The sequence below is a fragment of the Nothobranchius furzeri genome, chromosome 8, assembly GCF_043380555.1.
Source record: "Nothobranchius furzeri strain GRZ-AD chromosome 8, NfurGRZ-RIMD1, whole genome shotgun sequence".
In the NCBI taxonomy this organism is placed as follows: domain Eukaryota; kingdom Metazoa; phylum Chordata; class Actinopteri; order Cyprinodontiformes; family Nothobranchiidae; genus Nothobranchius; species Nothobranchius furzeri.
In genome coordinates, this window is record NC_091748.1 from 50,333,436 (window position 1) to 50,351,060 (window position 17,625).

The 17,625-nt window shown below is 42.2% G+C and overlaps 1 protein-coding gene across 1 annotated transcript; it reads left to right on the forward strand.

Annotated features, from left to right (window-relative positions):
• The first annotated feature begins 6,138 nt into the window (after positions 1-6,138).
• Positions 6,139-17,016, forward strand: LOC107393283 (uncharacterized). The gene is made up of 14 exons (XM_070553870.1): positions 6,139-6,246; positions 6,324-6,471; positions 6,564-6,699; positions 6,791-7,048; positions 8,146-8,302; positions 8,546-8,601; positions 8,713-8,814; positions 9,269-9,504; positions 9,919-10,033; positions 13,078-13,188; positions 15,843-16,015; positions 16,099-16,222; positions 16,441-16,698; positions 16,787-17,016. The coding sequence occupies exons 1-14, from the start codon at positions 6,189-6,191 to the stop codon at positions 16,949-16,951; spliced, it is 2,097 nt and encodes a 698-aa protein (XP_070409971.1). The 5' UTR covers positions 6,139-6,188; the 3' UTR covers positions 16,952-17,016.
• The last annotated feature ends 609 nt before the right edge of the window (positions 17,017-17,625 follow it).

Here is a 17,625-nt window from a genome sequence, read left to right on the forward strand (position 1 = left end):
ACACACACACACACACACACACACAGACACACACATGCAACCTTGTTCTTGTTCTTGCAGTTGCAATGCATGCTCTGTGGAAATGTCTTATGGCTTAAGCTTCTGACCAGCAGCAGCTGAACAACAGATTTGATACTCACGTTCATTTTATGTTCATTTGTTTGCAAGTTGGAAATGAAAACACAAGACAGAGTCTGAGATACTGCAAGTGACTGTACATCTTTTCTGTGCATCCCTAATAAAAGTTTGCGTTCTCATTATTGATAAATTACAATGTTATTGGTAAAATTAATGAAGCGATGATTTAATTGTTTACTTTGACTTGATTACAGTAATGAAATTGGAATCCACTCGTTTTTCATCATCACCATCTCAAGAGGAAAGATACCTTTTGCAAATGTGTTACTGTAACAATTTCTCAATTCTCAATCGACACATGTGTCACACCCTTTAGCAAAACAGTTACACTGAAGTCATCCATGTCGTCCAAACTCCATTGTTTTAGTAAAGGTAACCAGATGGAAATCACCATGCATCTCTGAAGCACCTGCTTGACACTCCTTCACACAAATCTGTGTTGTTCTTTGCCAGCATAGATGAAGGAGGTTGTGTTAGTTAATTGTAAAATGTGCTTTTGTTTCATATGTTAAGTATTTCAGCATGGTTATGAACCAAATGTCTCACCTTGACCAAAAGTGTCACTGTTTTGAAAATGAGGACTTTGAGTTCAATGCAGCGTGAATGCAATCAATAAGAACTGCAAATAAGACGAGAACATTGACTTTATATGCAGACAGAGCTGATGTGGGCAGAAAATCAGCTGTTTTCCTTGTTTCCATTTCTAAACTAAACCCTCTAGCCTCTAAGCATATTCCTGCCTAACAAATCTGATAATTACTCCTTTAATGGCCATCCTATAGAACAGTTTCCCCCACTTTTATGAAATACTCTGAGGCAGTTTACACACAAAATTGCATTAGAGCTCATAATCTAACAGTTACTCTGTATTTGTTCCCCATTTTGTTTCTGGTAATTGCTAAACATGATTTTCCTCTTTGCAAAGTGTTCACCCCTTATGCAGATCTTGTTGTTGCATGAACATTAAGAAATGTCTCATGGCATCATGCAATTGTCTCTCTCCGTTAAAGACTCTGATTGCTACTGAGCACACTGTTGAGCAAAGATTCTCTTTGTGCAAGAGCAGACGTTTTCTGCAGGCAAGATGCAAGCAGAGTTCTCAGTTATTCTGTGAGCTGGATACACTAAGCTTTTTATCTTCAGCAGTCAAGTTGATCTGAGTGAAAACAACATGGCGACCTGTTGGCACAGTTGTTTAAAGCGTGAGTTGTGCAAATCGTTCAGCATCTCATCCCGTAAGCAGGAACATGCATACATTCCCTTATTTTCAGGTTGCAATCATCTGCAGACAGTTTGTGTGTTTGTTGGTAAAACATCTCTTGGTAGATTTTAGGTGGTAATTCTCAGAAATGAATCGCTGAGCATCAATCTACCTTGGATCAACAACCTTAACTCTCAGCTAAGATTTCACATCATTTTAACACACACTTTGAGTCTTAATTGATTGCATGAGCATGAGCTCTTGTGATATAAGGTGACATTGTGAGTAATGCTAGAATCAAAAGCTGACCAAGACATGTATAACGCTGTAATTACTCAGCACATGAGAAGCCTTATATTCAGCCTAGTCTACATCGATACCGTTCATTTTAAAGTCAGGAGTGTTTCCCATATTTAAAAATGCTCTATTTATGACAAAAAGTTACCTGGACAAAGACAGCTGGGGAAAAATCGGATGTTTTTGACCATCTACTTCAGAAACTGGGAGTGCTGGTCCCTCGAGGGCACTATCTTTCATGTTTTAGTTGTTTCCCTGCTTCAACCCACCTCAGCAGGTGATTAACAGTGCTTCTTGTGAAGCGTCTCGCAATACTTATCTTGAGAGCACTAAATAAAATATTGTTTCTTCTTTTTCACCGTCGGAGAAGACGCAAAGACATCCTAATTCCATGCTGTCGTTATTTTTGAAACACAGAAACAGTTTCGTTACCTGTTTAGTCACTACGTTTCATCTGCGGCTGCAGACTTCCTCAGGCTGACGCTGATGGTGGCGTCACTTCCTTCTCCGTTTATCCGCGGGCAGCAGAGGACGTTGTCGCCCTCTGCTGCCCGCTCTCCCCTCTCCGACGATGCAGTCCCATGTGCGGCCCAACGAGTAAACTCCATCGTCCCTGTTCATGGTCCCACATCCACGTCTCCTTATCTCGATTGCTACGAAATCCCATGCAAACTCTGCAATAAAACATACATAGGAGAAACCGGACGCCAACTCAACACACGAACAATAGAACATAGAAAGGAGTGCGAGAAAGAGGCAAGTCAAAAACACACGAGAGCAGCAAAAGAAGAAGCAGAAAGCACAATAAAGGAGTCAGCCGTAACAGATCACTGCACAAGAGAAAACCATGTAATGGACTGGGGCAACACAAGGATTGCAAACACCGAACAACAAAACTACGAGAGATGGTTAAAAGAAGCAATCGAGATAAGGAGACGTGGATGTGGGACCATGAACAGAGACAATGGGGTTTACTCGTTGGACCGCGCATGGGACTGCATCGTCGGAGAGGGGAGAGCGGGGCAGCAGAGGACGTTGTCGCCCTCTGCTGCCCGCAGATAAACGGAGAAGGAAGTGACGCCACCATCAGCGTCAGCCTGAGGAAGTCTGCAGCCGCAGAGGAAACGTAGCGACTAAACAGGTAACGAAACTGTTTCTGCGTTTTAAAAAGAACGACAGCATGGAATTAGAACCACGACACAGCATGAACACACCTAAGATGTGCAAAGACATCCTTTTTCTAAATAAAGGACTTAAGTATCTCTATCTGCTCTTGACTCCGAGAAAAGCCAAACTCTAAATAGTCCAGAGTTGATGCCAGAGCTGTTTCAAACAAGCCACCACCCTCTTTGTTTTCTGCTCCATCGCATCATGCCACCTACCAAACCAATAGAGCACTGTGGTTGGCTGAGGCTCCAATGGAGCGTGTCTAGAACAACATGCAGAGCAAAAATACTTTAGCTGCAGCTCCTGTTTGTCTAGATTTTAAGGCTATACCTATTTGTTGCATCATCTATAAAGGTGTAAATATAAATTTGAGTTTGTCTTCATTAAGCCTTGCTGCTTGTTAAATATTACAGGTATGTTGGATTTTAATTACAAGTATATTTAATTTAGTAGATTAAAAGATTCAAAAGAGAAATAAACTAAAACGCTGAGTAAAGCTGCTGACTGTGACCGTGGAAACGTCAGCTCTCGGGTCTGCACCTGGAAACGTGGTTTCTGTGGTTCCTCTGTTTTGTACAACAAAAGGTTGGGGTTGTTTTGACACGTAAACCAGTTTCACAGAACAATGAATTTGATTCTGCTCAAGGCGTATGGTTAAGAGATATTGAGCCTAAATGATTTATTTTTAAATTAATAAAATTACTGAATAGAATGTTGAAGAATGCAGCATGGATGCTTGTTAACCCTCCCACTGTCCTAATGGGTGTGACCTCACGAGGAAAGTTGACCATTGAGCAGGGTTGATGATTTATCCCTTGAGTCCATGTGGCAGGGGTGAGGAGTGAGCACCACCCCGAGAGCAGCCATACAAGGCGCTCAATAATATGAATACTAGTGATAGCATGGATTTAGAGGCCTTGAACCAAAGACAATAGTAGACAGAGGGGAAGGTTCGTGCATTTAACAAGACTTTTAATAAATGAAAATGAGGGCTGCTGTAAAATTTCATCTTCAGTCCAAATCCAGACACAACCATTCTCTCTTCTGTCTTATGAACAACAGCTGGGACGAGTTTCTCCACAAACATTTTATCTTTAGTTCCAACAACACAGTCCTCTGGTTTTGACTATCTCTTGTGCTTGCTCCTTATATATATTTCCATTTGGACACCATCTATCCAGCTCCACAGATCCACCTTGTCGGCGCATCTGCCCACTGGTTGGAGGGATGCTGCGTGCTGTCCATGGACGTAATTTTCACCTTAGAAGTGGGGGGACGGGGGGTGGGGTGGGGGGTGGGGTATCTTTACATTATGCTCTAATGGGAAACAGGCTTCAACACAAACGGTTGTTTTCCGCTTGGTCCTAGAGCTCAACCAGTGTCAATTTAATATAGCGTAATATTGTTTTCGGATGGTAAAAAGTGCAGGGGTCAAAACTTGACTTTGGAAAAAGTGTGTGTGTGTGTGTGTGGGGGGGGGACAAGTCCCCCCCCCCCCCCCCGTCCCCCCCCCAAATTACGTCCATGGTGCTGCCAATCATTGCATGAACGTTCACGGTGTCGGATTACTCATCTCATCATTTCTCTCCTCTTGCCTGGGCTGACGGGAGCTGAAGGTGCTGTGAGCGCAGTGCTCTTTACTCCAGTGATGCTCCTTTTGCACATTTGGAGAGAATGCATCCTACTACACAAAACGAGGCTCCTCTTGGTGCATGTTGTGCTTATAGGGAGGGGCAGGACAGTCACGCTGGGAGACTGTTTATGGCTGGTGTTTGACAGATATTTTTGCAGAAATCTCAGAGCTTTCATCCAGTAAACTACCAGCAGTCATTGTGCCCTGGAAAAACGTGCCGGTAATCTGAGAAGAAAAAGTATTATGTGCATACCGGTGCATACCGGCACACTGAGAGCACTGATCTGGGTTGATGTGAATGTTGCTCAAATATTTGTTTGTGCTTTCAGCATTTTGTTTGTAATACAGTTCAAAATAAACGCATTGCATAAGTGAAACGCTTCAGTTAGCATGTTTTAAATCTACGTAGATGGTCTGAGACTAAGCTTCTAAACATCACACACAGTTTAAAATTAATTTGTACCTTCTCATATCATGTTTGTAACTGTTTGCTGAGAATCTTTAGCAATTCTGCAGAAGTTTTTACTCATGGAAATCCGAAGCATCCGTTTGAAGTGTCTAGTGTTTGCCAGCAGACCCACCAATTTCCTGTTTACGTCATTTCTGCCCCTTGTGACCTAGCAAGCTTTCTGTCGTTTATAAAGATGTGTGAAACTAAAATCTTGATCAAAAAAGGTCACTCTCAACCCTCAAAAGAAGCCATATTAATGCCACTTGGTCAGATCATTTAAAACTGTCTATGAGAAATGAAGTAATGAGTAGCCCACTAATGTAGTAAATGTTGAGAAAGCCGAGTGGAACGTATGAATGGTGCATCAATTAAGCATTTTCTTATAAAATGACTTCCTTGTTGGAGCAAATACTTCAGTTCTGGGCCATTTCCTAATCTTTAAAAGCAACACAGTCAAGTGTCTTTTGCTACATTTGCAACAAACCACTTGTTGCATGTCATTCAACATCAAGCAAAGCTTATTTAAAATAAGACCAGCTGTTTCAAATGTACATTTTAAAGGTGGTATCTGAGAAGAAGGTAACTCTCTTGTTTCTTCATTTAGAGAAAGGCCAGAATGAGTCAAGAGGTAGACCACAGGTTGCAGGCGTGTGAAATTAATTTGTGTAAAACAACTTAATGCTTTAGCTAAAGCAAAGATGACAAAATATGCTAAATGCAGAGAGATTTTTATAGACACTGCATTTATAAAAAAAAATTAAAAAAAATTAAAAAATGTGTGTGCATTCACTGTTTCTTAACTTAACTTGCTTTAAGAGGGCCTCAAGCTGTGAAACCCACAGCTTTGTGGTGTTTGTCAGAAGCAACAGACACTATCTGACATAAGTGTGAAGTTTCTGTCGCTCTTTGAGGTGCAGCATCATGAGCGGAGGAAAAAGAAGAGGGACTAAGTAAAAAAGATGACAAATGACAAAACATATAGCTGAGTCACAGTTTAAATGTCTAAAATAATTTAAAACAACAATGCAAAGGTCAAAACAGTAAAAAGAAAAGTCTAACAGGTTGTGTTAAACTCATTTCATTCTGGTCTCAGACTACGTGTGCTTCATTGTTGCTTTGTGCCGTTTCTGCATGAACCGCAGACATTTTATTTTCTGTTCACAATCACCAAACGTGATGTGTCATCACTGTGGGTCAGAGAGAGGATGACGACTTCGCACACCCAAAAGAGAAACCACAATCTGTATATAAGTGGGTTTATAGACCTCCAGCAGTGACAGGTGGAGGTCGATGCAGACACGATGCTCACTCTTCAGGCCCTGACGCTGCTTTATGTTCTGACATCTCTCAGACTGAATGGTAATTTAATAAGTAGTTTTGATTACCCTCAGTTAATTAGAGACATATCTAATCCCATTTTCTGTTTCCTTTTGCAGCTAATGGGAGTGAGATCATAAATGGTAAAAAAGTACCTGACAACCAGATGTTGTATATGGCCTCCGTGCAGAGCGGTAACACCCATGTATGTGGAGGGTTCCTCATCAGTAAGGACTTTGTTGTCACCGCTGCACACTGTAGCAAACCGTAAGTTCATTAGAGTAATTGTAATTTTAGAGAATTAAATTTTAATGATTTATTGTGTATTTTTTTAAACGAATATTGATGCATTCATTTAGAAATCCAACGAGTGTTGTTCTGGGAACTCACAATCTGAAGAAGGTTGATAGCAAAACAATGAGATATGATGTCACTCAATGCAAGCTTGTGGATTTTCACAATATTGTGTCTGGTAAAGACATCATGCTTCTCAAAGTAAGTCTTGATATATATATTTTCTGAGGGTGGCTTATGGATTTATGTTAATCAATGAGTCGAGTCACATAATACATTTTTTCATCTGCAGCTGAAAAAGAAAGCAAAACTAGGCAAGAAAGTGCAACTGGTTAAGCTGCCAAAGACAGACATGACAATGAAAGCTAACACTGAGTGTCGTGTTGCTGGATGGGGCCTCACTAAAACTGGTGGTGAAGCTGTTGACCAGCTCCAAATGTCTAATGTGTCTATAGTTGACCCAGAGGAGTGCAAGAAGAGATTGGATGGCAAACTTCCAAACAATGTTATCTGTGCTGGCGGATACAAGACAAAAAATGGATTTTGCCAGGTGGGTATCTACAGGGAGGAACATAAGTATTTAACACCCTGCAATTTTGCAAGCTCTTTAACTCAGAGATCATGGAGGGGTCCGAAATTCACACTGCAGGATTTTCAAATGATTTATTTTTATTGCACCATTGCACATTAAGTATTTGAACACTTGAAATGAATTTGTGTTAATATTGGTTACAGAAGTCTTTATTTGTAATCACAGGGGTCAAACATTTCCTGTACTTCTTGACCAGGTTTGCATACACTGCATCAGGGATTTTCGCCCACTCCTCCACACAGATCTCCTCTATATCTGTCAGGTTTGGGGCTGTCGCTGAGCAACAGAGAGTTTTAGCTCCCTCCCAATTTATTTATTTTTGGATTTAGGTCTGGAGGCTAGGCCACTTCAGAACCTTGATATGCTTCTTACAGAGCCACCCCTTGGTTATCCTGGCAATGTGATTTGGGTCATTGTCATGTTGGAAGACCCGGCGACAACACATCTTTACTGCTCTGGCTGAGGGTAGGAGGTTGTTAACCAAAATCTCGCAATACGTGGCTCCATTCATCCTCTTCTTAAGACAGTACAGTCGTTCTGTCCCCTTCACAGAAATGCACCTCGAAAGCATGATGTCTCCATCCCCATGCTTCATTGGACAGATGTTTTGTTCTCCAAACACGGCAACAACAATAAAAAGTTCTATTTTGGTCTTGACCACATGCCTTTTTTCCATGCCTCCTCTGGATCACCCAGATGGTCTTTGGCATAATTCAGACGGGCCTGGACATGCGATGACTTGAGGTGGACTTTATTTTGGCAAAGTAACAGGTCTCTGAGAGCCAGAATTCTTGCTGATTGCCATGTTAAAATGCTTATACAATTAAATTCTATATAAAAGCTTACAATATGATCTCCTGACTGTTTATAAATGCTCTCACACAGTGGGAGTGCAACCACAATGTGAATTTCAGACCCCTCTAAGATTTCTAAATGGAAGAACTTGCAAAATATCAGTGTGTTCAAATACTTACACTCCTTGTTGTAAATTTGACACAAATATTTTCCAGTCCTAAATAATGGATGAACTCATCAAGCTTCTTTTTTCCACACAGGGAGATTCTGGTGGGCCTCTAATTTGCCAGGGGGTGGCCATTGGTGTTGTCTCTTTCAATGTTGGCAAAAACTGTGACTATCCAAACTGGCCAAATGTGTATACAGATGTGTCTAAATACCTTCCCAGCATTAAAAAGATGCTCCAAACCAAAAAATGTTAAGTGTAAAACCCCACCCAGACTTGTGCGCACACAGATGTGTCTAAATACATGCCCATAACATCATGTTTCTAAAATTGTGTCTCATTTCTTATTGTTTTACTGTCTCAGATGGACATGTAGTATTAGATTTAAACATAGGGTTCTATTTTGAAATAAAAAAATGTTCACGTTGCAGATAAAAATCTACAAAAATGCCTCATTAATTGCTATTCTTGACTCTTTAAGGCTTTGTTTACAGCATGTGATTTGGATGGTCATTGCTTAGACTCTACAGAGGCAGCAGTGGTTCAGGAGGTAGAGCAGGTTGTCCAGTAATCAGACGGTTGTTGGATAGATACCAGCTCCCTCCAGAGAATTCTGCTCTTGTGTCCTTGAGCCAGACACTTTGTCCTCCTTGCCTGCTAGTTGTGGTCGGAGGGACTGGTGGCACCTGTGTTTGGGAGCCTTGCCTCAGTCAGTGTGTCCCAGGGCAACTGTGGCTACATTGTAGCTCTTCACAATCAGTGTGTAAATGTGTGTGTGACTAGATGAATGATACACTGTAGTGTAAAGCGCTTTGAAGTCCTGTGACTCTGAAAGGTGCTATAAAAGTGCCCAAGTGTGCGTGCGCTTGTTAATGACTCATTTTTTTTACTGAGAAACTTCAAGAGTGCAAGCGGGGGAGTTGAGAGGGGTGCTATCAATTAGTCTGGCCTGCCAGACTCCTCCTCTGTTTAATTCTGCACAGAGAAAGGGTCTGGGAACTCTCCTATTCAAATAACCCCACCCTGTGAGAATTCTAACCGAGCCGATCAGCGCTGAGTAGCGTACGTCACACACCATAACGCAAAGTTTGTCGAACATGGCGACTGAAGCGAAGTTCGCTGCGGCTCTTTCCTCTCTTCTAAATGACTTGAATGTCTTTAAAACCACAACAAGTACCATATTTTCCGGACTATAAGTCACACTTTTTTTTTCACAGTCTGGCTGGTACTGTGACTTATGTACCAAAATGACTTATATACCAAAGTATGTATTCCGCGCTGTTGCGGGCCGGCTCCGGACCAGGAATAAGCTTCTCTGCCCCGCCGTCACCTGCTGGAGCCTATGGCGAGCTGCTGCGGGCTCTGGCCCAGGAATGAGCTCTCCCCACCCGCTGGGAGAGTTTCAAACATCGCCATCCTCTGCTGGAGACCGTGGCGCACTGCTGCGCCCTGGGTGTTTATTCTGTTATTGTTACCTGTACTTGTCTCGCAATGTGAAATGCTTGGTCTCAGATTTTGTAGGAAAAATAAAACAATTTCCTCCCAAAATGCGACTTATAGTCCAGTGCGACTTATACATGTTTTTTTCTTCTTCATTATACATTTTATGGCTGGTGCGACCTATACTCTGGAGTGACTATACTCCGGAAAACAGGATTAAAGCGCTAAAAGCCTTTCTTCTAAAAGAATAAAAAATGTTTGCGCTTTTGCCAGATGCCTTTTTTTTTTACTACAGCTAAAAAATGTCAGCGTTGCGTGGCACAGTCGGCATTTCTGTCTTTTTTCTGATTGGCTATTTTTGAGCTGCTTAGTCCCGCCCCTCATGTGCCTTTCTGCCAGTGAGCTACCAGACTCTCTCTCTGTGCAGAATTAAACAGAGGACGAGTCTGGTAGGCCAGGCTAGCCATCAATCACTCCCTCAGTGTCGTACTTTCAGTCCACCAGGCAACACCTCCTTTAACAGCATTTTTCTAAAAGAAAATGTGAGTAAAATAAGTCTCCACCCATGGTGTGACTCACCCTTTAAAGGAACGTGTGTAAAATAGAAATGAAAGAGTTTTTAAAATGTGACCAAGCATCCTCATGGAGCAGAGGCTGATTCTATGCCATTGTTCTTTTGCCAGGTCATGTAAAAAGGCCTGCTCACTGAAGTTTTGTAGCAGACGTTTGCTGATGATTCTTTTTTTTTTCTCTTAATGTTTGCATTATTGCAAACACAAGCAACAATGCAATGGTCACTAAGACTTTGGTGAAAAAAAAAAGCTGCACATGTGTATGTTGTTGGTCTATTGGTGAGAAATTTATCAATTCGTGTTCCATTATCAAAAAAAAGAGCTGATGAAGACAAAGATAAGGAATGCTTTGAGCAAGAAATATACCTTTTTTCTGAAAGAGATGAGTGGAGTCTGAGAGGACAGCAAAGCGGTTGAAGCAGATACGAAATTTGAGTATATAATTCACCCATCCACTAGGGGTTGTACGAACTAGTCGACTAGTCGACTAGTCGACTTCACGGCTCTGTAGTGACTTTTTATGCCTGTCATCAACTAGTCGCTGTCACGTGATAATGACTGACAAGATGCAGTCCTCGGAAAAGACAGCAGGTGATGAGCCCCTGCGCGTCTGGATCGATGCGGAGGCGACGCGCTGTGCGGTACTGACACCGGTGGTAAAACGGACATTTAACCAAACTGTGACGTTTTCCCTCTTGCAATTTAACCTTCCCCTCACCCCCATCCTAATTTTAACCAGTTTGGGCATGCAAAGCTCTGATCGTTGACGTGCGCTCCAGACATTGCGTCCTGAGCACCGCCAAATCAGGTGTCACCACCTCAAAAACAAATTAAACACGCGATCGTTCATGTCGGCTCATTTCCTTTCATGTTTTCTGTCTGTTATTTGTGCCTGATGCGCTTTGCTGCTGCGGAGCGAGGCGCATCAGCTGTTGTCCTCCGGTGACGCACCCCCAAGATTCCACTATCTCCACTCCGCTCCGCCCCAGCACGAACTCCGCAGCAAAAACGGTCCCGTTGTAGTCAGCCGGCGAGCAGCGGCACTCCGCTGTTTTTGTGGTCGGTAGATCTTTTAGAACTGCAGTTCAAAGGTAACTCATAAGGTGAATATATATGAACCCAGGTAGCAGTTTTTCTTTAGGGATTGAGAGGAGATGCAGGAAGATAATAAACAGACAGGACAGAAAAATAGTCAAATAAAAACAAGTTAGTTTTTGTACCTGCTGGTTGCAACAAACAGACACCACTGAAGGTAATCAGAAGTGAGGAACAGAAAATGAAATAATTATTTTAATGTTTAGAGCAGCAGGAAAGGCTGCAGGCGCATCAGTGAGTTTGCGGCTGCTGCGCAGGGGGAGAGGGGAGAGGGGTGAAGTAGGATGCAGAAACTACTGTTGTTAAAAGAGATGTGTTAACTTAGCAAATGTGGGCGCAATTTTAATTGTCAAAAACTCCAGCGAACCTACCGACCGACCTCCCCCACCCCCACCCCCACCCCCCACCCCCCGCAGCTTCCGGCGTATGACGTCATCAACGACTAGTCGAAGTCGACTCGACTTTCATTACTTGACTGTCGACTTTAAAAAAAATAAAGTCGTGCAGGCCCTACCATCCACCTGTCCATCCATTTTCATCCACTTTTCTGGGGTCGGGTCATGGGGGCAGCAGCCTAAGCAGGGAGGCCCAGACTTCCCTCTCCCCAGCAACTTGGACCAGCTCCTTCAGGGGAATCCTAAGGCATTCCCTGGCCAGCCGAGAGACACCCTCCAGCTTGTCCTGGGTCTTCCTTTGGGTCTTCTCCCGGCTGGACGTGCCCGGTAAGCCTCACTAGGGAAGTGTCCAGGAGACATCCTAACAAGATGCTCAGGCCACCTCAATGGACTCCTCTCGATGTGGAGGAGCAGCGGGTCTACTCCCAGCTCCTCCTGGATGAACAAGTTTCTCACCCTATCGTTAAGGGAGAGCAGTCACCCTGTGGAGAAAAATAATTTCGACCGCTTGTATTTGCAATTTAATTCTTCTTGTCACTACCCAAAGCTCATGACTGTAGGTGAGGGTAGGAACGTAGATCGACCGGTAAATCAAGAGCTTTGCCTTCCGGCTCAGCTCTCTCTTCACCAAGACAGATCGGTACAACACCCGCATCACTGCAGATGCAGCACCAATCCGCCTGTCGGTCTTGCTCTCCATCTTTCTCTCATTCATGAACAAGACCTGAGATACTCAAATTCCTCCACTTAAGGCAGGACCTCATCCCTGACCCGGAGAAGGCATTCTACCCTTTTCCAACTCAAGACCATAGTCTTTGATTTAGAGGAGCTTATTCTCATCCCAGCTGCTTGGTTGTGAACAGTTCCAGTAAAGCTGGAGATCACGTTCTGATGAAGGCAACAGGACCACATGTTCTGCAAAAAACAGAGACTCAGTCCTCAGGCCACCAAAATAGATCCCATCAACACCTTGGCTACACCTAGAAATCCTGTTCATAAAAGTTATGAACCAAATCTGTGACAAAGCACAACCTTGGTGGAGTCCAACTCTCACTGGAAATGAGCCCGACTTACTGACGGCGATGGGGACCAAGCTCTGGCACTGATCATACAGGGACCTAACAGCCCACATAGAGGCCCTGGTACCCCATAGTTCTGAAGTACCCCCCACAGGGCACCACAAAGGACGCAGTCGAACGCCTTCTACAAGTCCACAAAACACATGTAGATTGGTTAGGCAAAGTCCCACGCACCCTCCAGCACCCTCACAAGGGTATAGAGCTGAATATAAAACAATCTTCAGAAAACATTCAGTAATAAGAATCTTAAGGGAGCACAGGAGGTTTGTGCAGAACTCTGTGGCTAGGTTCCAGACAGGCACTAGATGTCGAGAGCACATTACCCCAGGGCTGTCTGCTCTGCACTGGCTCCCGGTAAAATATCGAGCTCAGTTTAAAATCTTAACTCTCGTTTATAAGGCCCGCAGGGCAGTGCCCCCTCGTACATTACTGCGCTTTTGAACAGGTATGCTCCATCTCGGTCTCTTCGCTCAGCCGAGCAGGAACTTCTGGTGGTCCCCTGGTCGAAATTTTGATCGAGGGGTTGTCGTGCTTTTTCTATTTTGGCTCCAACTCTGTGGAACGAATTGCCACTGAGCATTAGGCAGGCACCATCCCTTCAAGTCTTTAAGTCTCGTTTAAAGACTCATTTTTATTTGATTGCGTTTGAGCGCTAGGGTCATTTGAAGTGCCCTAACATTATGGTTTTAACTATTCTTCTTTTTAACCCAGATGCTTGATTTTATTTTGTCCGACATTTGTTTTTTTTATCGATTAGTCTTATTCCGATATCTCTCTTTATCTGTAATAGTGTTTGCTTGATATTTTATGATTTTATGTTTTTATCCTGCTTTTATGCCCATGTACTGGGAATGTTTTTCTTTTAATGATGTTGTTCAGCACCTTGGGCTTCCGATAATGTTGTAGAAGGTGCTATACAAATAAAATTTGATTGACTGATTGATTGGTAAAGATGGTATGTTTGGTCGGTATGTTTGGTCTAAGAAGAACATATTATAACATAAATTACATTTTCAGTTTTTTTCGATTGCTAAAACTCAAAAAGCAAAAATGAGGCACAATTTTCACAACCTCTACTTCTGTTCCCAGTCGCTTGACTCAATTTATCACTACTTAAGATTTCCTTATCATATTAGAACTCTGATTTTCCTCCTTTACACTCTGATGCCAATTTCACATTAGCTTGCTGTCAAAACACAGCACACAATTTTCAGGTTTACACACACTTCTCACATAAATTCTCAAAGCTTCAATCAACAACACACAAATATTCAAATCTCTAAACTTTCGGGTCTGGCGAGCAGTTTGCAATCAGGGACTGCAGCATAAAAGTAAGTTTCCACAAGGCTACCCAGGTGTATGTGTGGTTTCAGGACCACCCACGGTTTTCCATTTTATACCTTCCACCTTATTCCCCCTTCCTCAATCCCACTGGGGAGTTTTTCTCAGCCTGGAGGTGGAAGGTGTACGAAAGGAATCCACGGAGCCAAGTCCCACTGCTTCAAGCCATGGAGGAGGCTTGTAGAGATGTGGCCTTTGAGGCCTGTCAGGGCTTCGTGAGGCACTCGAGGCGGTACTTCCAGCGCTGTTTGGACCAGGAGGACATCGCCTGTGATGTTGATGAGGCCCTCTGGCCAGACAGAGAGACCGGCGGCATGATCCCCCATGATTATGCTTGGATGGGATGGATTGGTGATGGTGGTGGAGGGGGGGTAACTGTAAAAATAAAATGTTTTGTCTCAAAATTTGTGTGATGTCTAATGTTTGTCTCAGAGAAAAGTGGGCACCGTCATACATTCAGTGTGTAATTCATTGTGTTCCATTTAGACAATTGTGTTTTCAGTTTTGCTCTTCAGTGTTCTTTCCATGCTTGGTAGTGTTCACCCAAAGGCTACTTGTGTTTAAGCAATGAATGGTATGTGTGTGTCATGTGAAAATGTGGCTGTGTTCACCAAATGAAAACACGTGTTCCATTTTGGGAACATGTTACGATATGTGATGGCAGGGTTTTGTTGCAAAGGGAAGCCACGGTTTAGCAATTTGTGTGTTATGTTTGGGGTTTTGTGTGTGCAGTTTTGAAAGAAACGTACAGTTTTGAAAAACGCGTTTTAGCAATCGAAAAAAACTGTAATGTCTGGACAGATTTACAAGACGATTGCTGAAAAAACTGCATCATGTGGGAGTGCTCATCTCCTGTTTATGAGCAGCAGGTTGTGTGACGATCCAGACACAACCCCTTTGTGGAGAGTTTCTACTAACCCTTCAGTTCACAGATTTAGAACACCATGAGTTAGAAACAACAGAACTGAAACGGACTTTGTCTCCTAGGCTATGTGACTTTTAAAGCCACCTAAATAGATTTCTGACCCCGACCCTGTCCTTTTCCATTGCCATTTGAAAATGATCATTGAGTCATACATTTTCTAATGTTTGGGCAGACCGCACTTTTTTGATTTGAAGCATTGTAAAATGTGCTGCAACTGTTTTTCATTTCATACAAAAGGTGAGCTGCTGTTCTCATGATAAAAACGTGCATGCCGCTCATTTTCAAACATGGCTTTTGCAACAACTACCATTTTCACATAGGTATAAGCAAAACAGCTACAGTCAAGTTTTCTGTGACTGATGGGCTTAGGATTGCATGACAGACCAATTTTTGAAGATGAAGAAAGATTATGCAGACATGCAAACGTTCCGTGTGGTAAAGGAAGTTAATCTTGATTTAGCTAGATATTGACCATGAAACAAAAGGGGCTTCATAAAATCTGTTTTTCATGCTCCTGCAAGCAGAAGCAGCATCATTCAGGGTCCAGGTAGCTTCCTGCACATCCATGTTCTGGTGTGTCTTGGACAAATTGGTAATCTTTTTTTTTTTTTACTTGTCTTTGTGATCATACATAGCCCTAAAACAAACTGAAGTACAATGATAACATTGTCATGCAGACAATGTTTGAAAGATTGTAAAAGATGATAAAACTTACAAAAAAGACACAACATGTTATCACAGATGTGGTTTGACGTAGTGGTCTGTTTCTAAGCAAGCTACCTATAAAAAGCCCATCTTTACATTCCTGAGCGCATAAGCTAGAGTCACTGGCAGCATGCACGGGCTGAATAAACTTCTGCATTTCTGTGTTTTGGTGTGCTTCGCACAAACTGGTAAGAAATAAAATCTTATTTCTTATTCTGAAACTGTGATTTAGTCACTAACCTGATGTTTATTTTTCAGTCGGTGGTAGTGAGATCATAGATGGGGAAAAAGCTCCAGAGGACTCAATGCAGTACATGGTCTCACTGCAAACCAGATGGGGTCACGAATGTGGAGGATTTCTAATCAGTGAAGAGTTTGTGGTAACTGCAGCACACTGTAGAGATCACGCAGCGTAAGTTTACAGTTATAGTGATTAATCATGTGTGAAAATAGTCTCAGAATGTACCGATAACATTCCAATGATCAACTCTTTAGTCTTCAGCACGTTCGTCTGGGACACCACGATCTCAAAGAAGCCAAGTCAGTCAGTATTGAATATACGTGCAAGTTTCCAGCTTATTGGAGTGTAGGACACGGCGATGACATCATGCTTGTTAAAGTAAGTTCATATTTATTCAAAAACTGTTTTCTAGTGATGTTCTGTTAATAAAGTTTTAATAATGATCCCAGTGTTTTTGCCGGAAAAACAAACCTGGATTTGAGGATGGGTCATTTAATCAAAAATGAAATGCTAACAGGTTTCCAGATGTTTGTAGTTGAATGAGTGAAAAAATAAATAAAATGGTGAGGTTTGTTTCTACTTTTGTCTTTCCTCAGCTGGCAGAGAGGGCTCCTCTAAACAGCAAAACCAAAACAATTCCACTTCCTAATTCTGCAACAAATCTGAAGGAAAATCAGACGTGCTCTGTGGCTGGATGGGGAAAGACAGAAACTCACCGCTATGGTGTCACGGAGCTGAGAGTGGTGAGCGTGTCCATCATAGATCCACCAATCTGTCAGGAGATGTGGGGAAATGATCTTCCTCGTAACATCATCTGTGCTGGTGGATTTGGCACTAAAAAGGGATTCTGTCAGGTACATCCTCTGGTTTCTGGTATCAAATCATCTGAATATCATTTGTCAAATGGAAAAAAAAATTTAGTGAATTTCTTCCTCTAAACAGGGTGACTCTGGTGGTCCACTGGTGTGCAACGGGGAAGCTGTTGGGGTTGTGTCTTTTAACAAACATGCCAACTGCGACTACCCAGACGTACCGAATGTCTATACAGACCTCTCCAAGTATCTCCCATGGATTCACAATGTTCTGAGAGAAAATAAGTGTGTGTAAAACGCTTTTACAATCATTTCACTCAGCAAAGCTTTCGTAATAAAGACAAAACTGTATTGTTTCTGTCTGTCAGTTTTGCTCTTAATATGAAATGGAAAATTCAAACATGCTTCTCTTTTTATTCTAACAGACACACAATGTTAGTGTGGATCACCACTCAGAACTAAAAACTTGATATACAAATATTAAAATATTGAATAGATATTTTAAAAGTTGTTTCTGTGATACAAATATAAATCTTTTTAACCAAACACACTGTAGAAAACTGTCTGAACTGCCTTTGTTCCTTTCACAGCTGAAGGATATTTTAACCCTTGTGTTGCCATTGGTTCTGTATAACATTGCTATTTTGGCAGAAATTACCACCAGTCTTGATTCACAGCCTCTATGCATATGGCTTAAACAACTCTTTCAATGATCATCCCAACACGGGCATTTTAAATCAACTACGTGTAACTTGGGATGTCCCGATCAGGTGTTTTTGCCCTCAGATCCAAGTCATTTGACCTTGAGAGTTTGCTAATACCGAGTCTTGATCTGATCCTTTTGCTACAAAACAAAATAATAAAGAAAGCAACTAAACAGATCCAGAATGTTGCTTTTTCAAATTAAATTTATTTTATTTTTGCATTTAGGAACTCTGTTAACAAACTTCTGTAAAGTAGCTCGAACAA

Coding starts and splice junctions, on each gene's coding strand:
- LOC107393283 (XM_070553870.1), top strand. CDS start 6,189: ATGCTCACTCTTCAGGCCCTGACGCTGCTTTATGTTCTGACATCTCTC. Junction 8,815..9,268: donor TAGCTCTTCACAATCAGTGT/GTAAATGTGTGT, acceptor TTTTTTTCACAG/TCTGGCTGGTACTGTGACTT. Junction 9,505..9,918: donor GGCGCACTGCTGCGCCCTGG/GTGTTTATTCTG, acceptor CTCTCTGTGCAG/AATTAAACAGAGGACGAGTC.